The sequence below is a fragment of the Lampris incognitus genome, chromosome 18 (assembly GCF_029633865.1).
Source record: "Lampris incognitus isolate fLamInc1 chromosome 18, fLamInc1.hap2, whole genome shotgun sequence".
Classification (NCBI taxonomy): domain Eukaryota; kingdom Metazoa; phylum Chordata; class Actinopteri; order Lampriformes; family Lampridae; genus Lampris; species Lampris incognitus.
In genome coordinates this window covers 16,707,718-16,731,373 of record NC_079228.1, presented here as the reverse complement: position 1 = coordinate 16,731,373, position 23,656 = coordinate 16,707,718, and the positions used below count along the sequence as shown (strand labels likewise).

General features: G+C 45.8%; 2 protein-coding genes across 2 annotated transcripts; one reads left to right on the top strand and one right to left on the bottom strand.

The window, feature by feature from the left end:
- Positions 1-249: 249 nt before the first annotated feature.
- Positions 250-4,140, top strand: heyl (hes related family bHLH transcription factor with YRPW motif like). Its single transcript, XM_056298862.1, has 5 exons — positions 250-329; positions 2,897-2,963; positions 3,091-3,174; positions 3,287-3,368; positions 3,452-4,140. The coding sequence occupies exons 1-5, from the start codon at positions 250-252 to the stop codon at positions 4,138-4,140; spliced, it is 1,002 nt and encodes a 333-aa protein (XP_056154837.1).
- A 2,208-nt stretch (positions 4,141-6,348) lies between these two features.
- LOC130128355 (plasma kallikrein-like) lies at positions 6,349-15,327 on the bottom strand. The gene is made up of 9 exons (XM_056297980.1): positions 15,267-15,327; positions 13,717-13,873; positions 13,278-13,387; positions 12,997-13,159; positions 8,255-8,373; positions 7,909-8,041; positions 7,095-7,195; positions 6,666-6,825; positions 6,349-6,540 (listed from the first exon to the last, which is right to left on the bottom strand). The coding sequence occupies exons 1-9, from the start codon at positions 15,325-15,327 to the stop codon at positions 6,426-6,428; spliced, it is 1,119 nt and encodes a 372-aa protein (XP_056153955.1). The 3' UTR covers positions 6,349-6,425.
- Positions 15,328-23,656: the final 8,329 nt, after the last annotated feature.

The window sequence follows — 23,656 nt, the reverse complement described above, 5'->3', positions numbered from 1 at the left end:
ACCAACGCTTTTTCAGAGAGCGAGAGAGAGAGAGGGAGGGAGAGAGACACAGACTGTGTGTGTGTGTGTTAGGGGCACCAGGGTGGGCTTTTGCTCCAGAGGACACATAGTCTTTGCAGTGTTACCTCCAGGGGGGGGCGGGGAGGGGGGGGCAAAGACAGCGGCCGCCAACCATTTACACAGCTCCACTTTACGACCATCCATTCATCTGCCCATCTATCATCCATCCGCTGAGGAAGAGCCGGAGAGATGAAGAGACCTCATGACTATAGCTCTCCAGACTCGGACACAGACGAGTTCATCGATGTGGGACAAGAGGACGGCTACTGGTGAGTTCAGCACATCCACGCAACACACCTCAGACTGCCATCTGTGTCTTTACTCAAATCTGCTGGCTTAGCGTGAAAAAGAAAGCTGTAATTCAAGACAAACGTGCTGTTTAAATACGTGGCGACGCCAGTAAACGATGCTCTTTATCAGAGATCTGAACCAACGACTCCGCTGAGCATCGTCAGGCCTACTGAATAAGCAGCGCGGGTGACTGGGAAATCATGTAAGCTACATGAATAAATATGGTTTTCTGAGGGGGCAATTCCCCTGCACACAGATATGTAAGCAGCACACTGGCATAAACAACCGGGGGGGTGTCATTTGTGTATTTGCAAAGTTTTTGTAAAGCGGCTGACTGCTGACCGCGAAACGGTGACTGTGAAAGCTCGAACTCGGCCAACATCACTCCATCAAATCTCCCAACAGTCCTGACAGCTTATCCGAGTGACGACGGCGGATGGCGTTACACTAGGCTATACAACAGCTGGACGGCCATATAGAGAAGTTGTGTAACTCTTGTCATGTCTGAAATGTGCGTTGTGTGGTATCGGGCGTAAAAAGCAAAGCTCAAGAGCCTTCAACTTCATGACAGAATCATTTACACTCAGCTACATGATGACGGGGTCATCTTCAAGTTTGGCTGTACCGGCCCAGTCCGAGTTATATATTCAATTTGTTCACTGAATTGCTCACATCTGCACATGGAAAAAAAAAAGTGTTTTACACCCTTATTTTTAACAGCAAAATCTGACCTGACCTTATTTTCTCAAGGTTGTATCAATTGATAATAATGAATAATAAATAATACTGATTATCAACTAGCAGCATAACAAAAAGTACAACAGAGGTTGTAATACAATAAAAGACAATATAACACACTGTAGGGAAAAGTCAGTCTGCAGAGTTGAATAGGATTTTTTGTAGCTCTCTAGATTACATGGGAACGTTTGTCTTTTACATGAGCCATATCACTAACCGCACAAAATCGGTGGAAATTAATTCTCGCAAAATTTTGCAAGGTTTTATCTTTCCTTTTTTTAATTCCCTTTTCTGAAAAGAGAAACTTGCGAGCTCAAACTTACAAAACTCCCACCTCGTCTTTTGGTTTTATGAAGACCGAGTGGGTGAAATTGCGGATTAAATTGGTTAAATGAGGTTTTTTCGTGAAATCTGAAAACGTTGCTTGATGTTGCCGAGACATACACAGCCCTTATTCCTATGCTTTATTATTATTATTAATGTAATACCTCGCCTCTTAACAGCTGTGTTTATTTGCTCGAGTGCTCGATGTCGTCGCTGGGGGGGTTATATTGTTGGATTTCAGATCATATAATTTCTTGCATGATATTCACATATCAGACCAACATTCAGATCCCATGACAGAATTAAAAAAAAATAATTAGGCAAACATTTTTTCCCCATGATTTCTTACCGAAGCACACTCGGGTTCATTTAGAAAGTTTTTTGCTTGCCTTCAAATGTGGAAATTTAAATTAATATCCATCACGGAATATTTGAGGCTACGCACGGTGATGAAAACAAACATGGTCCTACATATTGCCAACATCAGGCCCCTCGGATTAAAATGCCAACGCCGGCGGCGAGCAACACTAAAAAAACATTTAGAGATATCCAAATGCCACATGACATTCAAATGGAGGCCAGCGCCCGCTTTTCAGGACACAAACCATCAAACATAAAGCTAAACAGAAAACATGCATATAAGCTGGCAGACCCCACGTTCAAATCTAATAGAAATGCAATAAGTCTTTGGTGAGGCAGTTGAAAAGGGGCTCCAAGCTGTCAGGCTCTTCTGAGCCTGTAAGAAGACGCTCACAAACAAACAGGATCCATATTGAGAGGCTGTGCTCAGTGGATCCCAGAACCAAAGCGGCATATTGGAGCCCCATGTGAGCCAAAGCGTCGCCCTGCAGCTATATAATCATCCTTCTAAAAGTGCTTTGCTTGGATGGAAGGAGAACAGCATGTCGTTGGACTGAGACTAATGTCCAGAAACGCTTTAAAACCAAAACATATCTTGTCCGCCCTTTTCTCCCGGGCGCTCCCCGTGCCTCACTGTGACCAGAAAAACAAATTAGATTGAGGGCAGCTGATGTGCCATCCGGGCCCTGTGTCATATTAGGGCGGGTAACAATAACAATATGCAGGGGCATCAAAGTTAACATGCTGCTCTCTGTGCCAACCCTCCCTCCCTGTTTCTCTCTCCTCTGTTTCTCTCATTCTCACTCTCCCTCACCCCTCTCTCCTCTTGCTCTCTCCCTTCTTTCTCTCTCGCCCTCTCTCTCTTGTTCTCACTCTCTCACCCCTCTCTCCTGTCTTTGTCTCCCTCTTGCTCTGTCCACTTTCTCTCTCCTTCTCTCGCCCTCTCTTTCTCTCTCGTTCTCTCACCCCCCTCTTCTCTCTCTCCTCTTGCTCTCCCCTCTTTCTCTCTCTCTCTCTTTCACTCTCTCACCCCCCCCCTCTCTCCTCTCTCTTTCTGTCTCCCTCTTGCTCTCTCGCCCCTCTCTCTCTCTCTCTCTGTCACTTTTCTTCTTCTATGGTGCAGCCCAGTCACCGGGTCCATGTCCCCTGGCAGCACCTCACAGATTCTGGCCCGCAAAAAGAGGAGAGGGGTAAGTGGATCATAATGTCCTTGTACTCCGCGTCATGTGTCACCGATAGACGGATGAAACTTTTCTTGACTCACACGTTTCAGTCGTGTCTTTCTCAACTGTTCCTCTGCTCCTCCTGCTGTGTAAGATTATAGAGAAAAGGCGCAGGGACCGTATCAACCACAGCCTATCAGAGCTGAGGAGACTGGTACCCAGTGCTTTTGAGAAACAGGTAACTCCTCGTCAGTTACAAAAATGGCCGCAACTGAACAAAAATTACAGTAAAAGGAAATCATTTAATGCAAGGCTATATTGTCAAAAATATGGATTGATATTGTGTCTAGGGGTCCTCTAAGCTGGAGAAGGCCGAGATTCTGCAAATGACAGTGGATCACCTCAAACTTCTGCATGCCATGGGGGGAAAAGGTAAAGCAACCGTCTCTGGTACTCTCCTCCCAACATCTGTATATGTTAAAGATGTTTTTATCAGATCTCTCTCTCTCTCTCAGGCTACTTTGATGCAAGGGCCCTGGCAGTGGACTACAGGACACTGGGATTCAGGGAGTGTGTTGGTGAAGTGGTGAGGTATCTCAACTCTCTCGAAGGAGGAGCAGACTCCCCGGACCCCATCGGAGCCCGACTGGTCTCCCACCTCTCCCACTGTGCGAGCGAGCTGGACCCCCTTCTCCTCCAGTCGCCCCCCACCTCCGCTCTGCCCTTCTCCCCTTGGCCGTGGGCCTCCTTCCCTCAGCTCTCCCCCTCCACGCCGGCGTCCTCCTCACCTCCCTTCCCTGGAGGGCGAAGGGAGCTGGCCCTCCTGGGGAGCTACCCGTCGCCCGCCTCCCTCCGCCTCGCTCCCCTGGCCGGCTGCCAGCAAGGAGCACCGCCCCTTCTTGCGCCCGCGGCCCTGGCCTCTGTGCGCAGGGTGCCCTCCCTTCCTTCCTCCCCGGCCCACAGACACACCCAGCCATCTCCCCACAGTGCCTCCAGGGCCTCGCCTCTTCCTCTTCTTGCCCCTTCCTCCTCCTCTCCTTCCACTTCCGCCACTTCCACTTCATCATCATCTTCCTCCTCCGCCCCTCTGCAAGTCTCCTTCAGGCCCTTTGCACCTCACGGGTCTCCCACAATCCAGCGCCGGGGCCTGGGAGGATCCGCCAAGTCGGCCCAAGGGTGGGGGACCGAGATCGGGGCCTTCTGAGGTGAACTCCGACGGTGCATCCCCAGTGAACGGATGGTGTGCAGCACACGTGAAGCTCACATGTACACTGTGTAGCAGGCTGGATGCCTCTGCAGAAATTTTATTGGACATTTCACTATTGTCTCCAAATGAAAGGGACTCTAAAGCCATATCAGACTGTGGGGGAAGAACAATCAAGCAATGGATAAATGAAGATTAGCATGGGGGGGTTGAAGTAATAGAAGACATCATGGAGTGAGAAACAAAGTGCAAAAGCAAATAAGATTTTAAGCAGCTTCATGTTTGCAGAAAGGCTCAAACTCACAGACACAGACTTAAACACATGCACATGTAGACCAAGGACATACACATGAATAGACACACACGCACACACACACATACACACACACAAACCAGAGCCTTAAAACATAACTCATGACAGTGACCGAAGCTGAAGCTTCACTTATCTTTTTACTGTGATATTTGATGTTGTTGATCATTTATACATACGAGTACATTTAATGATTCTGTCTGATTGACAAGGAATGTTTGGCAAAAACCTTTATAAAGCCTAAGTGCCTTCAGTCTTATCTCTCCTTTTACTGAGTGTGTGTGTGCGTGCATGCATGAGTGTGTGTGTGCATGTGTGTGTGTGCATGCATGCATGAGTGTGTGCGTGTGCATGTGTGTGTGTGTGCATACTGCACATACAAACACAACGGGGTGTCTTTTTACAAACCACAATCAAATGGCTGCTTCGTGTTTACAGCGATACATTCTCCTCTGTCAAGACTGGCAAATGAATAGCTGAATGAAAACTGCATCTCACCCACTTTGTCACATTAGCCTTGTCTGAAAACATCGCCTGTATGTTGCCCAGCCGTAACCCCCCTCGGTTTCTGAGTCGTCTCCAGTCGTGGCTGATGGGAGCTGTGGTTTTGTGGCGGCAGAGGATAAACATGGTGGACGCGGGTGATGTTTTCGGGATGCCGCGGAGAGGCAAACAGACCGATCGCTTCGCCCTATCATTGACAGAACTCTGTAATTAGCCTCACCCTCATATCAATCTATCTATCTCCCTCCCCCTTCGCCGACTCACTTGCCATTCTTTCTCTCCAATCCTGTGGTCTACCAGCGGATATCTTCTCTCTCTGTTTGTCTGGGCCACTGTCTCCTCAACATGGGGCAGATGGAAAGACGGGAGGGTGGGAGGGAGACCTAGAGAGAGAAAACAAGAGCGAGGCAAACAAAGAGAAGGATCTGAGGTGTTGCGGTTGAGTGACTGATACGGTGTGGAAGTTCAATAAATTGGTGGGGGGGGGGGGTGCAGAGGGAAGACAGGGATTCTGAAGGTTAAAAGGACAGAGAAGGAAACGGTGTCAACAGTGAAAGTCATCCGGCCCGTCCATAACGAGAAAAGAAACGAGATTGATGGCTGACGGCAGTAACGAGTTTTTTCTAAGGATCATAATTGTACCGCTCCTCACCAAAACAGCTCTGTGGGGATGAAAGAGCAGAGAGGAGCCTTGTGTGTGTTTACTGCTGGAGAACGCTTTGATCTACTTAAGGATACAATGTCTGTGGTTTCCAGTCCAAAATGTGTGCGCGCCGCAGTGTGCGCATTGTTTATTTGAGCGAGTGTGCAAGTGTGTATGCTGGGCAGTCTGTCTGTTTCTTGTCCTGTGCGTGTGTTTCTTGATGCATTGCTGAGTTTTTTGTTTATGTGGTGTGGTGTGCACCCTTTTGTGTGGCAGTGTGGCTGTGTGTGTGTGTGTGTGTGTGTGAGAGCGAACCATTATGCGAGCCCTTAGGGCTGGCGTCAGGACTGCAACCCAGAGGCGGCGTGGCTCTCGTGTGAGGGCTGGCCAGCGGTCGGACGGACGGTATGGTGGTGGAATGTCTGTGGAGCGCGTGAGCGCGCCCACACACACACACACACACACACACACACACACAACACAGGCTGGCTGGCACTATTCTGGCCTCTGAGCAGAGGAGCCAGAGTCACCACCACAGCTTCCAGGAAGGACAACCACAATCACACTGCACTGGGTTTCCCACGGGGGAGGGGGCGGGGAGGGGGGGAGGGACTTTGTGGTCCATGTGGAATGAGGAAGAGAGCGGTACAGAGGGGGGAGGAGGAGGAGGGGGGGTGGTACATTCCTACTCACTGCGATCACTCACACTCACTCCATTCAATTCTACAGGTGCTGCGTGTTTTGAGTGAATTCTTTATTTCATTTTTAATGCACATTCATTTTAATGCACACACACACCTGTGCAGGTGTGTTTATGTTTGCATCTCTTCAGTGAGGAGTAGTCAGATAGTTCCTCAGGGAGAAGCCAGACACGGCATTGGCCAGGATGTTAACTTTAGGAGGGGCGGGCATAGTGATGACCCGCTTCAGGTAGCAGCGTAGCCTACAAAACAAAATCATCAAATACGGCATCTCAGGTGTTGTGAAGTACAAACAATAACTCAGTTTGACTTGTGTGCAAGACTGCAAGTGTGTGTATACCCATGTAGGCAAGCGGTGTGAGCATACCTGTGATCAGATTGGTGGAACTCATCACCGACATAGCTGTAGAACTGGCAGTTATGATATTCAGTGCACGTCCTCTGGCATGTCTCCTTGTCGTTCAGCAACAAATAACGGATGTCAGATCCGGTAAAGTCGACTCCTTCAAATGAAGCCAACTGCCAACCTATTAAGGGAGAATAATGGCATCAGACACTAGCAGCTGGGGAAACACAAGAGTGAAACTAAGCAGAGAAGGAATGACCTATGCAAAATATACACAGAAAGGTAGGATAAAACCCTGGTAGTGGGGCAAGCATCTATTCATGCTGGTAAATTTGTCTGTCCTCCCCCATTTTTGGATTATTCTTTAATCTGAGTTGGTTACAGTTTGTCAAAGTGTTGTGTCAGTTTTGGTCCTGTGTCAGTGACAGTGTTTAAATTTTGCCGACGCACTGTTATCAAGCTGACAATGGCGTGCTGGTATCCCGGAGGTGAATCCCTTCTTAGGACTGCTCACCATGTCAACATCGTTGCTCTTCAGGTAGCACCTAAAACTGTATATTATACACAGACCATGTTTCATTTAACGGCAGAAGATGGGTGACATATGCTACATTAGGACAACTGAGGCAGTCTCAGTCAAACTGTCAGTCACACCAAGGCATAAATTGACTCCCCCACCCCCCCTTTTTTTTTCTCCCCAACTGTACTTGGCAAATTACCCCACTCTTCCGAGCCGTCCCGGTCGCTGCTCCAGACTACCACATGCCTCCTCCGATACATGTGGAGTCGCCAGCCGCTTCGTTTCACCTGACAGTGAGGAGTTTCGCCAGGGGGACGTAGCGCGTGGGAGATCACGCTATTCCCCCCAGTTCCCCCTCCCCCCCGAACAGGCTTCCTGACCAACCAGAGGAGGCGCTAGTGCAGCGACCAGGACACATACCTACATCCGGCTTCCCACCCGCAGACACGGCCAATTGTGTCTGTAGGGATGCCCGACCAAGCTGGAGGTAACACAGGGATTCAAACTGGCAATCCCCATGTTGGTATGCAACGGATTAGACTGCTACACTACCTGGATGCCCCCATGAATTGACTTTTTTAATGCGTTCATGTGTTTCGGACATTCGTTGTAGTAGAAACTGTAGCAAAACAGGCTTGGCCAGGAAAATCTGTGTAATAACATGTTTAAAAGCTGTATTGCCAAGTGTAATACAACTGTACACACATCCACACACACACATACACATCAGACACACATGACTACCTTGCATAAGAGAAGTAGGTGCAACGAGGATGAGCAGAACACAGGCTCAGACAGTGATCGGCCGACACAGCAGGCACAGTTTGGAAGTCGCTTCCTGGGATGTCAGTGTCTGGGAATAACTTGGTCGCACAAGCTGTGTGAATACGAACATGTGTATAAACATGCGTAAGTACACAGACACACACACACACACACACACACACACACACACACAGAAACACACAAGGACATGTTCCACAGTTTTTATAACCAACTCTCTCAACATATTTTGGTATTATCGGAACTGAGAGGTGATTATTTGCATACCTGCATCCCTCCATAATCCTCCATAATAAAGGTCTCATACCTGGGTAATTGTGGTTTGTTGTTTTCAATGCGTGGGAGAATCCAGACACCACACCGGCTGTTGCCTTTACTACAGGAGGTATGGGTACTGGCCAGCTAAATTTCAGCCAGCACTTCAATCTATCAAGAAAATAGAAAATTTAAATGAAAATAAAAACATAAATATATAAATAAAGTGAAAATTAAACAAAACTCTAATACAAATGCCTGCTTCGAAAATCTGAAATGGGTTGAAAATAAAGGGCACTTAGTTTTCCTCAATGTTGGGTATAAGTAGATACAAATACCAAATACTGTGGCAGGACGAGGAAAAACACAGGAGACGAAGGCGAGTTTGAACTATTTTCCTCAGCTCCAAAAGCAAACTGAAACAGGAACAACCTTGCACCAGAGAGCCCGGGAACGTAAACCACGCCCCCAGCTCACAGCCCTGCTGGGTGAGAGGCATAGCCCCTAGTGTCCGCCACACAGCCTCCCCCCGAACACCCAGAAGGGACCCCAGGAAAGAAAATCAGTTTCTCACTGGAAGCTTAAGTTGCCTGCCATAACGGCTGTGCCGTCCCTCAGCCGAAACAGTAGGTGAAACACAGTCCAAAGCCGGCTGAGAAGCAGAACGCTGAACCTGTGAAGACACTGCCGGGGTCCTGGTAGGAGGGCGACCCCGACGGGGAACGTGGGCCAGAAACACAACTTCTTCTGCCACCCTGTGCGCCGGTTTAAGCCTATCAAGCGTGACACGCTCCCTAGGCCACCCATATCCAGCACAAAACCCTTAGGACCCGTCTCAAGAACCCGAAATGGGCCATCGTATGAGGGTTGGAGGGGCGAGCAGTGAGCATCATGCTGTACAAAAACAAAACGAGCCGACATGAGCTCCACAGGCACGAACGACCGCGGAAAACAGTGGTGAACGGGGCCTGGAACCCGAGTGCTGTCGGACAAAAAAGGATAAACGGCCGGACGGGGTTGAGGAGCGGAGCTCCCAGGCAAAAATTCCCCAGGGATGCGGAGCGACTGACCGAGCACCAGCTCAGCAGGCGAAGCGTCGAGGTCCTCCTTAGGAGCCGAACGCAACCCGAGCATAACCCAAGGTAAATGGTCCACCCAGTTACCATCCGAGAGCGCAGCGCGCAATGCTGCCTTGAGCGACCGGTGAAAACGTTCACACAACCCGTTAGCCTGAGGGGGATACGCGGTAGTGCGGTGTACCTGCACACCCAAGGATCGCACAAGTGCCGACCAGAGCTCTGACACGAACTGGGGGCCCCTGTCTGAGGTGATATCTAACGGAGTGCCGAAACGGGCGACCCAGCAGGAAAGAAACGCGTGTGCAACGTCCGAGGATGTTGTGGAGGACAGAGGGACAGCCTCTGGCCACCTGGTGGTCTGATCTACCATTGTGAGCATGTGCGTAAAACCCTGTGAAGAAGGTAGAGGGCCCACCAGGTCCACATGCACGTCGTCGAAACATCTGGCCGGGATCGGAAACGGTTCGAGGGGCAACTTAGTGTGCTGGTGGACCTTAGCGCGCTGGCACGCTACACATGCAGCCGCCCACCCCTTGACGTCCTTGTGGAAGCCAGGCCAGACGAACTTGGAACCGACCAACTTCACCGACGCTCAAACTCCAGGGTGCGAGAGGGAGTGAATCGATTCGAAAACTCGACGGCGCCAGGCCACTGGAACAACGGGGCGGGGACGGCCGGTGGAGACATCGCAGAGGAGGGCAGGACTGCCTTCCTGCATCACAGCATCCTCTAGCTTGAGGCCGGTATGCGTTGACCTGAGGGCAAGGACGTCCGGGTCGCTGGGCTGGTCGGCAGCCATAGCAGAGAAATCCACACCGAGGTGCACAGGACACAAAAGCACACGCAACAGACAATCAGCAACAGGGTTGGACTTCCCGGCCACATGCTGAATGTCCGTTGTGAACTCAGAGATGGCCGCTAGATGGCGCTGCTGACGAGCAAACCATGGCTCAGTCACCTTGGACATGGCGAAAGTCAGCGGTTTATGATCCACATAAGGCGTGAAGGAGTGACCCTCCAGCAGGAAGCGGAAATTACGGGTTGCAAAGTGCAGTGCCAGCAACTCCCGGTCAAAAATGCTGTACTTGCGCTCGCTATCTCGCAGTTTGCGGCTAAAAAATGCGAGTGGCTGCCACGCATTCACCACACGCTGTTCAACCACAGCCCCCACGGCTATGTCAGATGCATCAGTTGTTAAAGCTATGGACGCCGTGGGTGTGGGATGGGCGAAGAGGGCAGCGTTAGCCAGGGCGCACTTAGCTCCGTCAAAGGCCTGGACCCATTCGGGAGTCCAGTCGACAGGGTCGTTAGCCTTCTTAAGCCGCAGGGCTTCGTAAAGTGGCTGAAGGAGGTGGGCAGCGCGAGGGAGGAAACGGTTATAGAAATTCACCATGCCCAAGAATTCCTGCAATGCCTTAACAGAGACTGGGTGGGGAAATTCCGCCACCGCTTGCACCTTAGAAGGCAATGGGACTGCGTCTTGCGGCGAAATGCAGTGACCCAAGAAGTCAATCATCGGCAGTCCAAACTGACACTTGGCTGGCTGGGTTGACTATCAGGTCGTGTTCGTCCAGACGACGGAAAACCTGTTTCAGGTGCGCCAGGTGCTCTTCAGCTGACGGACTGGCCACTAATATGTCGTCAAGATAAACGAACACAAAAGCAAGGTCACGCAACACCGAGCCCATCAGCCTCTGAAAGGTTTGCGCTGCCCCCTTCAAGCCAAAAGGCATGCGCATGAACTCAAAAAGCCCAAATGGGGTGATCACTGCGGTCTTGGGCATGTCCTCTGCGCGTACGGGAACCTGATGATAGCCGCGCACCAGGTCCACCTTAGAGAAAATAGTGGTACCTGCCAGGCGTATGGAAAAGTCCTGTATGTGTGGGATGGGATAGCGGTCATTGGCGGTGACGTTGTTCAGGTGGCGAAAGTCGCCACAAGGCCGCCACGACCCATCGGCCTTGGGCACCATGTGAAGCGGCGAGGCCCACGGGCTGTTGGAACGCCTCACTATACCCAGACGCTCCATGATGGCGAACTCCTCCTTCGCTGTAGCCAATTTTACCGTGTTGAGGTGCCGCGCGGGTGCAAAAACTGGCGGTCCCACAGTGGGAATGAAATGTTCTACTCTGTGTTTAGTAACCGCGGTGGAAAAGGCAGGTGTAGTCACTGATGGAAAATCCACCAGCAAACGTTGAAAAACATCACCTAATGCTAAAAAGTTAGCGTGTGTTAACGGCCCGGCTCCCCCTGTCTCGCACGGAAAAGTGGCGAAAGACACAGCATCAATCAAACGGCGGTTTGCAACATCAACAAGCAGACCATTAGCACACAGAAAATCCGCGCCGATAATAGGAACAGTAATGGAGGCGACTACAAAGTCCCACTCGAAATAGCGCCCATGGAAACAAACAGGCACCAACCTTGTGCCAAACGTCGCAATGGACGAACCGTTAGCTACACTCAACTGTGTGCCGCCGCCTTCGGCTGACATGTCTGTGCTAGCAGGAGGGAGTAGGCTCTTTTGCGAGCCAAAGTCCACCAGAAACCGTCTTCCTGACATTGAGTCCTTAATGAAGAGCAGCTCACTACGTCCACCAGCGCCCACAGCTGCTACTGAGCGCTGGCCCTGGAGTTTCCCGGCGCCTCAAACGTGCATGGAGGGACGCAGCGCCTTGCCTTGCCGCCGAACCGCTGGTGGAAGAAACAGAGGCTTCTCCCGCGCCGTCTCCGGGCAGTCACTCCAGCCACCACTGCCGGGTCCACGTCCTCCGATGCCGGCTGCAGAGGCTCCGATGCCACACTCTGCACAGAGAACCGTCTGGTAGCCAGCATGACCCGATCGGCCTCCTCAGCCAAACCTCGGCAGTCACCAGTGGCCAGACACGGGGAGTTAGCCAAAGCCGCGCGCACAGGAGACGGGAGCTGGCGCAGGAAAACGTGCGGGAAAAGGAACCCACCTTTGTCCGAGCCTAGCAGCGACAGCATATTGTCCATGAGATCCACAGCTGGTCCCGTCGCCCAAACCGGATAGGGAAAGGATTCTATCTGCCCTCTCTGCGGCAGATAGGCTGTACCTCCAGAGCAGAAGATGTTTGAGGGCGACGTATTTACCGTGTTGCGGGGGGGGGGGGTGCAACAGCTGCATGGCACGGCGTGGACTGCTGGTCCAGCGCAGCTACGGCCAAATAGTATCTGGAGTCGTCCGCGGAGATTCCACGCAGGTGGAACAGCGCCTCAACATGCTGGAACCACAAAGCCGGGTCGCTCTGCCAGAACTCTGGGAGCTTCACAGCCGCGGCGAGAACGGCCGGCTGTGAGAGTTGGGGTGGCATGGCCGAAGTGGATTCACACTCTTCTTCTGCTCCAAACATGTTCAATTCGGGGGTCACCAATGTGGCAGGATGAGGAAAAACACAGGAGACGAAGGCGAGTTTGAACTTTATTCCTCAGCTCCAAAACCAAACTGAAACAGGAACAACCTTGCACCACAGAGCCCGGAAACGTAAACCACGCCCCCAGCTTATAGCCCTGCTCGGTGAGAGGCATAGCCCCTAGTGTCCGCCACAATACGACCTTTTCCATAAATCAAAGCACTGGCTATGGATTCAACTGACACATTCCCCAAGACTAAAGGAAGCTATGCAGGCCTTTAGGACAAGGTCTTAGACCAGATTGGCCAAAGTCTCCTACGCTGGCATGCGATCCCCTTACCTTTTCTTTTCCAATGCGAAAAGCTCGTTGACAAACGTGAAGAACTGGCATGCAGGGTCTTGGGTGCAGGCTCTCTGACACGACTCGTAGTCTGCAGTAAACAGACTCTGGTAGTCTGCCCCCAAGAAGTCTGTTTCATGGTACAGCTCGGGCAAAAAAGTATCTGGCAGAAACACAGGTTGTTGGGGGGGGGGGGGGCAAAAAAAAGAATTGATCACGGATCATCCATTGTACCAGAGGACTCTGGGATTGAATTGGTTCAAAATGAGTTGAGTTCCTACCAGGTTGGGGTTCGCATGGTTTGAGCGAGTAGCCAGAGGTGACCCCAACTAGTTCAGCCTGTGCACTGGGCCCTCCGGAGGAGGAGGACTTCAGGTAGCAGTGGAAAGGCCTGGTGGAGATAAAGGTTTCTAAATCCGGAGTCAACGACTGACAGCACATACAACCGAGTAGATAGATTCAGGACAACAAACAGTGTTGACCTATTGTACAGTAACTGCTAAACTCATGTGAAAAAAGGTACAATACACAATACATGGCAATACTTTTGCCACACGCTTTACTTTCCTCCTTTAGCACAGAGGCTTTGTCTTGTGAAACTTATTTCTGGGGCCAAATGCAAAAAGACATTTTTGGAAGATAAGACATGTGAGACTTTACTTCCGAAATATATAGTCGATCTATAGTCAATTGAACAGTTTGGCAGTTGTGTAGGCCTACCGCTCAACTTTTGTGATGCCAGGCTTTACAAAAGAGAAAAAAAGACAGGATGGATGTTGGGTGCACAACAGCTGGCAATGTTCTGCATCAGGCGAAAAGACAAACTTCAAGTCTGACCCTGGGAAGTCCACATCCTCCAACAACTCTTTCACGCACACTGAAGAAATGGCAGGACAAACACACACACACAAATACACATGCGTGCACAATTATTAGGCAAGTTGTATTTTTGACGATTAATTTTATTTTTTAACAACTACAGCGCTCTCGCTCAATCCAAAATTTTAATAAAGCTCAAACCTGAATATTCAAGAAAGTAAAAGTCAGGTTTTGTCTTTCTTAAGAGAATATCTCAGCGCGCACAATTATTTGGCAAATATTGGTGCGCAGAATTATTAGGCAACTAATATTTTCCCATCTCACTTGTTTATTTTCATCTGTTAAAGTGAAAATAATGAACAAACAACTGAAAATGTACAAATAAACATTTCTAACATTTCCACAAAAAAAAAATCAGTGACCAATATAGCCACCCTTCTTTTCAATAACCGTCACAAGCCTTCCATCCATGGAGTCTGTCATTTTCTTTATCTGTTGACAATCAACTTTTTGTTGATCTTCAACCCAAAAAGGTCCATCTAGCTCATCTCAGAGGTATAGCCCCTAGTGTCCGCCACAGTATCATTAAAGATGAGCTAGTTGGACCTTTTCGGGTTGAAGACGGACTTAAAATCAACTCCCAGAACTACTGCCAGTTTTTAGAAGACACTTTCTTCAAGCAGTGGTACAGAAAAAAGCCTGCATCTTTCAAGAAGACCATGATTTTTATGCAGGACAATGCTCCATCACATGCATCAAAGTACTCAACTGCATGGCTTGCCAGTAAAGGCCTTAAAGATGACAGGAAAATGACATGGCCCCCTTCCTCACCTGACTTAAACCCTATTGAGAACTTATGGGCTCTTCTTAAACGGGAGATTTACCATGAAGGAAAACAGTACACCTCTCTGAACAGTGTCTGGGAGGCTGTGGTTGCTACTGCACAAAAAGTTGATTGTCAACAGATAAAGAAATTGACAGACTCCATGGATGGAAGGCTTGTGACGGTTATTGAAAGAAGGGTGGCTAACTGGTTACTGATTTTTTTTTTGTGGAAATGTTTATTTGTAAATTTTCAGTTGTTTTTTCATTATTTTCATTTTAACAGATGAAAATAAACAAGTGAGATGGGAAAATATTCGATTTTCATTTAGTTGCCTAATAATTCTGCGCACCAATATTTGCAAAATAATTGTGCACACTGAGATATTCTCTTAAGAAAGACAAAACCGGACTTTTACTTTCTTAAATATTCAGGTTTGAGCTTTATTAACATTTTGGATTGAGCGAGAGCGCTGTAGTTGTTAAAAAATAAAATTAATCATCAAAAATACAACTTGCCTAATAATTGTGGACGCGGTGTACATGCAGAAACAGAAGCATACTTTTAGATTTGTGTCGACACTACAAGGTTGCACTGGTTAAAAAAAAACAAAACATACAGATATTACCTTCACTAAAGCACAATCCACAAATAAAGAGCAAACCCACTAAAACCGGATATAAACCCATTTTTCGTGTCTCGGTGATATTCGACGCGAGCTTCTTCAAACACGATTTGTCAAGGGATGGTTTCACAAAACTGATGAGGAGTAAGGGCTGTATCATTGTGACGTAACATTGACTGAAGACTCATCCCATATTGACTTAGCAAACTGCATACATTTGCTTTGTAAATACCAGATAAACCATCGACTGAGCCAGATACACAATAGCCAAAGGCTGTTAAACAAGATTGAAGCAGTGATTTAATGATTGAAGCAGTGAGTTAACAAGTGTTTTGTTTTGTTTTTTTGGTTGTTTAAAGATTTTTACTCATACTTTTTTTAATAAAATCCCCTGGCCATTGTCCAGAGGTGAGTTTTAAGTTAATTTTGTTTGTTTGTTTAGTGCACATCCGCAGGCCTGTTTTTACCTATTGGCATTATAAGCATGGTCCTGGGTACGACGTTAAACTGCAACCGTCGGGTCATTAGCGACTAAACTGGCCCCCCCATTTCAATCCCTTGGGTTGCTGTGAGAACGCTGTGTGGACACCCAGCAGGACTAAAAACAAAACCTGCCGAAGGGCAGATGAGTTCCTCTGTGAACCAACGGTCATTCCATACCTGGAGAGATAGGGACCACCAGGTACTCCCCCTACTGAAACACAATGATGGCTCAAGTGAGACTTGTTGAGGCATCAGCTGTGCTCCTATGACCTCCACAGGTTACGGAACCGATGATGATGATTATAAGGAACTGCAAGGGGCCCCCTAATCACCAGGGGACCGCCAGGGTGATGTTTTGTTTTTTTCTCCACAAATAGGGGTCCACTTAAATGGCTCTATTTGATATAGCACTTTTATCCAAAGCACTTTACAAGGTTTTTGCTGCTCATTCACCTGTTCATGCACACGCTCACAGACTGACAGCAGTGAGCCACCATACAGACCCTTCGACATGTGGCCAGGAAGAGGTGGGGATCGACCCGTCAACCCTGTGATGAGTGGACGATCCACTCTATCTCCTGAGCCACAGTCGCCCACCTGTGGTTTGACACAAGAATGAAATTTGTCATGATCCCAACATGTCTGTGAATGTTCTCATTCATCCAGGTCATGGTTATCCAAAGGAATGGAATCGAGTGCAACTGGACTTGGTATCATGATCCAAAGGTAACCTTGGTGAATGGTAATCACATTCAGATGTCTTGATGCGCACTCAATAATCCAGGTAAGAAAATCAAAGAAGGTTGAATCAGCTTATCTGGACACAACGTTTATTGAGAGAAACGTTTCATCACTCATTTAAGTGACATCTTCAGTCTAAACTGACTGCAGGTATCCCCACCCTTATAAACAACACAGTACAATAGTTGCATAAGACCGAAACCAACGACCAGTTTCATATGCAAATGTGGGAGTGACCATTAACTAAGAGTTCCGATGGCCATGTGTACTATATTCACAGAGGATTAGGGTTTGTTGCAATCACAGTATTGTAAAATGGCGACAGATGCATAAAGACCAAAACCAAGGATCAGTTTCAAATGCAAATATGGGTGCGACCATTAACTAGAGTTTGGAGGGCCATCTGTACTATTCACAGAGGATTTGGGGATGTTTGTAATCTAAACAGTAAAATCACAGGTGGGGGTTCCACACCTGCGAATGTACTGCAAGATGGTGACAGATGTACTCTTAACCCCCCCCCCCCTCAGTTCAGGGATGGTCATTTCCTCTTAACATAGATGCCCTCTTTGACTCCCCGGTCAAACCAGCGTTCCTCCCTCTCAAGGATGTGCACATCCTCATCCCTGAAAGAGTGGCCACTGGCCTGTAGATGGGTGTAGACTGCCGGAGTCCTGGCCTGACGCATTAGCTCCTCTGTGTTGTGTCATCTTCTTGGCCAGTGTGACCTAACTGTATTGTTTATAAGGGGTGGGGACATCTGCAGTCAGTTTAGACTGAAGATGTCACTTAGTTGAGTGATGAATCATGTCTTTTAATAAACACTGCATCCAGATGAAATGATTCAACCTTCTTTAATCACATTCAGAGTTTGAATTGTTTGCCATATTGATGGCATTAGAATGGATTGAACAAGTTAGTTGCTGCAAAATACTAATATGTAGGGATTCTGTGCTGGCCCTCGCAAGCATTAAGACAAATAGAGCCAGAAGTCATCAGAATCTGCTTAATGAAATCTTGGTTACCAACGCTGTCACAAGTGGGTCCAAGCACATTCAGGTATCCCAGGAAATGAGAGAGCAGACAAATTGGAAAAAGAAGCAGTTAAAAGAGGAATTGCTGAAATCAATATAAAATGATCAAAATCAGAGGGAAAGGCATAGTGTGGAGAAAGGTAAATCAACAGTGGCAACAGCATTGGGATGACACAATAAAAGAGAGACATTCAAACTCAATCCAAAGCAGAGTTGGTATGTTAAGAAGTAGGGGAACAAAACAGAAAGAGCAAGTGGTTGAGAATTGGGCACAGTAACCTTAACAGCACACAGGAAAAAAATCCAACGGGTCTTTGCGATTAATGGCTGAGAGTTGAGCATATCCTTACAACATGCAGGAAATTTATGCATGAAAGACAAGAAATCATAACACAATAACAGAAAATAGGGCTGGTAGAGGACACCGTTAAAATTATATTAGAATGTGGAGACAGTGTTGACGGGAGGAAATGGTTATTTAGTTTTTTGTGGACGATTGGACTGGAAAGACGGATTTAAAATGAATGGACACTTAGCAAGAATAAATCGTGAAGGTGGCAGTAATACAACTTCAGGGACGCCACCTGGTGTAAAACTGCAGAAGAAGAAAAAGACGAAGGAGGAGGAGGAGGAGGCGGCGGAGGAGGAGGTGGTTTGGAGAGTTAAGATGGAGCTATGACTAGTCATACTTTGTGGCGTTAGCGGAAAAATTTAGAAATTACAACACAAACTCTTCTTATAACATCCTTTCATTGCCAAAAGATGTGAAGATTTATTTTTTTTAATGGAGTGACATCTTTATTTATTCAGACTTTTGCTGCATTATCTGAATAACTCACAGGTCCATTCACATTAGAAGATGCTGAACAACAGAGGCAAGCATGTAGTAGTAGATTTCCCCTGCGACACCTGCACTGCCAACAGAGAACACAAAGTTCAATCTATAGAAATAACAATCAATACATCGGTGTTAAAGCAACAGAACTCCCAAAGCTTTTTGCCTATCTAATTAAAACTGCAGTATTGGCAGCGACAGCGAGGAATAGTGTATTCTTCTTCTCTTTTTTTTAAACTTTTCATGCACATATACATGAATATAAACTTAGCACAAAAAGTAAGGAAATTTGTGTTTGGTAGATTATTTCTTTGTTGTAACAATGCTTCTTGGCAATAAATCCTATATCAGGCACCTGATTGTCAGCACCTGGGGTACCAGAAGCTCAAAACAAGAGTCAATAGCAACAGCAAAATAAGCTGTTTGGCGTTGGCAGAGATTTGGCAAATTTTTCATGGGCGCAACCCACATACTCAGCTCTGCTGCTCATCCCACAAATTCATGTTCCTTACAAATGCGACACCGTTTAAAAAGGGAAATAAACAGGCTTTACAATGGTATAAGATTTATTGCCAAGAAGCATTGTTACAACAAAGAAATAATCTACCAAACACAAATTTCCTTACTTTTTGTGCTAAGTATATATGCAACTACATGTCCCATAAATGCATTATATTGAAACCATATACATAGAGATTAGCGCACAGATCGCACATATCTTGCCATACATATTACTCATAATACACACATACATATAGAAAAGAGAAAAAGGAAAACAGACAACAAAAAGGCGGGAGAGGGGGGAAGTTCTCTGCTGCCTCAATCTAACGCTAATCTTCCTTATTGAGTGGGATTTGTAAGCTCTTGTCTTCTTTCAGCTTGTTCCCTCTTTATAAGCTCTTGTAATACTCATAAAACGGAGTCCAAATCTTCATAAACATTTGTATATCTGATTTTCTGTAGCTTCAAAAACTGCATGCCTTTAATCCATCTGGAAATATTAGGTGATGCTTGTTGCTTCCATGAGAGAACAATGAGATGTCTAGCAAGCAAGGAGGTGAATGCTATAATTACACGTGCTTTATCTTTAAGGGCACGAGTTTCTGCAGCCAAACCAAATAGGGCACATATGGGGTTAGAAGGAATGTCTTTCATAAAGAATTGATATTAAGCCTTTGTGGTATGGGCATAAAGAAAGAATGTGATCGACTGTTATTTGTTGGCAATTTGGAAAAGAAGTAATGTTTTTCTGGGCAAAGTGTCGGATTTGGAGATATCAGAAAAAGTGACATTTTGGCAGATTGTACTTTTGGGAAAGTTGTGTAAATGAACCAAATCCTCCATCAATGTATAAATTAAAAAGTGACTTGATTCCCTTTGAGAACCAAACTCCAAAGGTAAAATCAGAGAGACAAGGTAGGAATTTGTAATTATTTTGGATAGGGGAAAGTACTAATGTCGTATGCAACTTAAAATGTTTCCTAAATTGGGACCAAATTCTAACTGAAAGGCACACTATTGGGTTGGAACAAAACTGGATTTGAGGAAGATGTGAGGAGGCATAAATTAAGGTGCGTAAATGAAATGGGCTGGAAGTGTGTTCCATTTGTACCCAGGTCTCACAGCCGTCTGTCTAACAGCCCCCTATCCAGGATAATAATTTCTTGATGTTACAAGCCCAATAATAATGAGTGAAATGAGGTAGAGCAAGGCCATGAAGCTTTTAAGGTATCTGCAGCGCGCTTCTTTTAATTCTATGTGCTTTACCGTTCCAGATAAATGAAGTCAACTCTTCTCTAATGAATTAAAAATTGACTTCTTGATCAAAATGGGGATACTTTTGAATAACTAAGTAAATTTTCGTAATATCATTTTAACAAGATTAACTCATCTAACTATGGACAGTGGGAGCTTCATCCATCCAGCCATAATTTGTTTACATTTTTCAAATAGAATACCAAAATTCTTGGTGAAAAGATCTGAGAAAGTGCATGTGATTTCAACCCCAAGATATTTAAAACCGTTTTTGACTATCTTGAATGGGAAATATGAGATAGAAATTAGGGTAGCTGCCTGATTAAGGAGGAACATTTAACTTTTTTTGAAAATCAACTTTGTATCCTGAAACTTTCCAAGCTTAAGTCAAAATATCAATAATGGGAGGAATGGAAGTTAGAGGGTTCGAAATATAAAACAGAAGATCATCTGCATACAAAGACAGTTTATAAGTTGGGCCCACACACTCCACACCCACTCCCTGGACTGTCTAAGAGTGATGGCTAGGGGCTCAATGGCAATCATGAAAAGAAGGAGCAACAAGGGGCAGCCCTGCCAAGTGAGAAATATTTAGATTTTTGTCCATTGGTGATCACACTGGCCAAAGGATGAGAGTAAAGTACTCTAATTCAAAAGATGAAGGCGTCAAATCCGAATTTATTTAGGGTTGAAACAAATATTGCCATTCAACCTGATTTAACGCTTTTTCAGCGTCAATCGATACAACCATTTCAGGGGAGCGGCTCGGAGGGGGGTACATAATATTTAATAATTTTCTCAAGTTTGAGCTGGAATGCCTATTTAGAATGAAACCCGTTTGGTCTGGAGATATGATCTGAGGCAAAATATTTTCCAATCTAGCTGCTAGAATTTTAGATAATGTCTTCTAATGTACACTACCGTTCAAAAGTTTGGGATCACATTGAAATGTCCATATTTTTGAAGGAAAAGCACTGTACTTTTCAATGAAGATAACTTTAAACTAGTCTTAACTTTAAAGAAATACACTCTATACATTGCTAATGTGGTAAATGACTATTCTAGCTGCAAATGTCTGGTTTTTGGTGCAATATCTACATAGGTGTATAGAGGCCCATTTCAAGCAACTATCACTCCAGTGTTCTAATGGTACAATGTGTTTGCTCATTGGCTCAGAAGGCTAATTGATGATTAGAAAACCCTTGTGCAATCATGTTCACACATCTGAAAACAGTTTAGCTCGTTACAGAAGCTACAAAACTGACCTTCCTTTGAGCAGATTGAGTTTCTGGAGCATCACATTTGTGGGGTCAATTAAACGCTCAAAATGGCCAGAAAAAGAGAACTTTCATCTGAAACTCGACAGTCTATTCTTGTTCTTAGAAATGAAGGCTATTCCATGCGAGAAATTGCTAAGACATTGAAGATTTCCTACACCGGTGTGTACTACTCCCTTCAGAGGACAGCACAAACAGGCTCTAACCAGAGTAGAAAAAGAAGTGGGAGGCCGCGTTGCACAACTGAGCAAGAAGATAAGTACATTAGAGTCTCTAGTTTGAGAAACAGACGCCTCACAGGTCCCCAACTGGCATCTTCATTAAATAGTACCCGCAAAACACCAGTGTCAACATCTACAGTGAAGAGGCGGCTGCGGGATTCTGGGCTTCAGGGCAGAGTGGCAAAGAAAAAGCCATATCTGAGACTGACCAATAAAAGAAAAAGATTAAGATGGGCAAAAGAACACAGACATTGGACAGAGGAAGACTGGAAAAAAGTGTTGTGGACGGATGAATCCAAGTTTGAGGTGTTTGGATCACAAAGAAGAACGTTTGTGAGACGCAGAACAAATGAAAAGATGCTGGAAGAATGCCTGACGCCATCTGTTAAGCATGGTGGAGGTAATGTGATGGTCTGGGGTTGCTTTGGTGCTGGTAAGGTGGGAGATTTGTACAGGGTAAAAGGGATTCTGAATAAGGAAGGCTATCACTCCATTTTGCAACGCCATGCCATACCCAGTGGACAGCGCTTGATTGGAGCCAATTTCATCCTACAACAGGACAATGACCCTAAACACACCTCCAAATTGTGCAAGAACTATTTAGAGCAGAAGCAGGCAGCTGGTATTCTATCGGTAATGGAGTGGCCAGCGCAGTCACCAGATCTGAACCCCATTGAGCTGTTGTGGGAGCAGCTTGACCGTATGGTACGCAAGAAGTGCCCATCCAACCAATCCAACTTGTGGGAGCTGCTTCTGGAAGCGTGGGGTGCAATTTCTCCAGATTACCTCAACAAATTAACAGCTAGAATGCCAAAGGTCTGCAATGCTGTAATTGCTGCAAATGGAGGATTCTTTGACGAAAGCAAAGTTTGATGTAAAAAAAATCTTATTTCAAATACAAATCATTATTTCTAACCTTGTCAATGTCTTGACTCTATTTTCTATTCATTTCACAACATATGGTGGTGAATAAGTGTGACTTTTCATGGAAAACACAAAATTGTTTGGGTGATCCCAAACTTTTGAACGGTAGTGTACATTTAACAAGGAAATTGGATAGTATCAAGCCCACTGAAGTAGGACTTTATCCTTTGTTGGCAGAAGTGTTATCAACGCTTGTAGGGTTTGCGGAACGTACTCCACTGACAGAGATTTATTAAACATGGCTTGAAGCAGGGGGGATAAATTGGAAGCACATTTTTTGTAAAATTCAGAGGTGAAGCTATCTGGTCCAGGTGTCTTATTATTTTGTAAGGATTTAATAGCTTCTAGAATGTCTGTCTCAGAAATCTCACCACCCAGAGAGTGGTTTTGTAGGACCAAGACTGAGGGGAATGTTAGGTTCTCCAGGAAGGACACAAATTGTGGAAGATTTTCATCAAATTCAATTCCACACTGACTTAGCAAAGTACAAAGGTTTGGTTTGCAAATATCAGATAAATCATCTACTGAGCTAGATTACCCAATAGCCAAAGGCTGTCATGCAAGATTGAAGCAGTAAGTTAACAAGTGTTTCTTTTTTCTGTTTTTGTTTTTTTTGTTTTTGGTTGTTTGAAGAAGATTTTTAGTCATATCTGTCTGTGTCTTTATCGTTGGAAATGCATACTGAAATATACAAAAAAAAGAAGATATTATTTAATTTAATTTGGAGGTAAAAATGTCAATATTCAAGAAAAGATATGTTATGCAACATAAAAAGAAACGGTGGTCTGGAGGTACTAAGTTTTGAAACGTTAGATAATACTTACAAAGTGAAATGGTTAACTAATTTGATAAAGAAAAAGACAACATTTGGGATACTGTCACTAAATATGTATTTAGTTTAATGGGTGGAATTAAATTTCTGCTTAAATGTGATTACAAAATTGATGTTACCCGTAAAGTTATCAACTTTTCATAAATAAGCTCTACTGGCCTGCAAACTGATTTATAAACACAATTTTTCATCAACTAGCAACTACATTTATAATAACAATAATTTTCAATATGAAAATAAATCACTATATTATAAAAAATGAGTTGACAATAGTATTGTATTGGATGGGCA

Coding starts and splice junctions, on each gene's coding strand:
- heyl (XM_056298862.1), top strand. CDS start 250: ATGAAGAGACCTCATGACTATAGCTCTCCAGACTCGGACACAGACGAG. Junction 330..2,896: donor GGACAAGAGGACGGCTACTG/GTGAGTTCAGCA, acceptor TCTATGGTGCAG/CCCAGTCACCGGGTCCATGT. Junction 3,175..3,286: donor CCAGTGCTTTTGAGAAACAG/GTAACTCCTCGT, acceptor TATTGTGTCTAG/GGGTCCTCTAAGCTGGAGAA.
- LOC130128355 (XM_056297980.1), bottom strand. CDS start 15,327: ATGGGTTTATATCCGGTTTTAGTGGGTTTGCTCTTTATTTGTGGATTG. Junction 13,160..13,277: donor ACCATGCGAACCCCAACCTG/GTAGGAACTCAA, acceptor TGTTTCTGCCAG/ATACTTTTTTGCCCGAGCTG. Junction 8,042..8,254: donor AACAAACCACAATTACCCAG/GTATGAGACCTT, acceptor GTATTCACACAG/CTTGTGCGACCAAGTTATTC.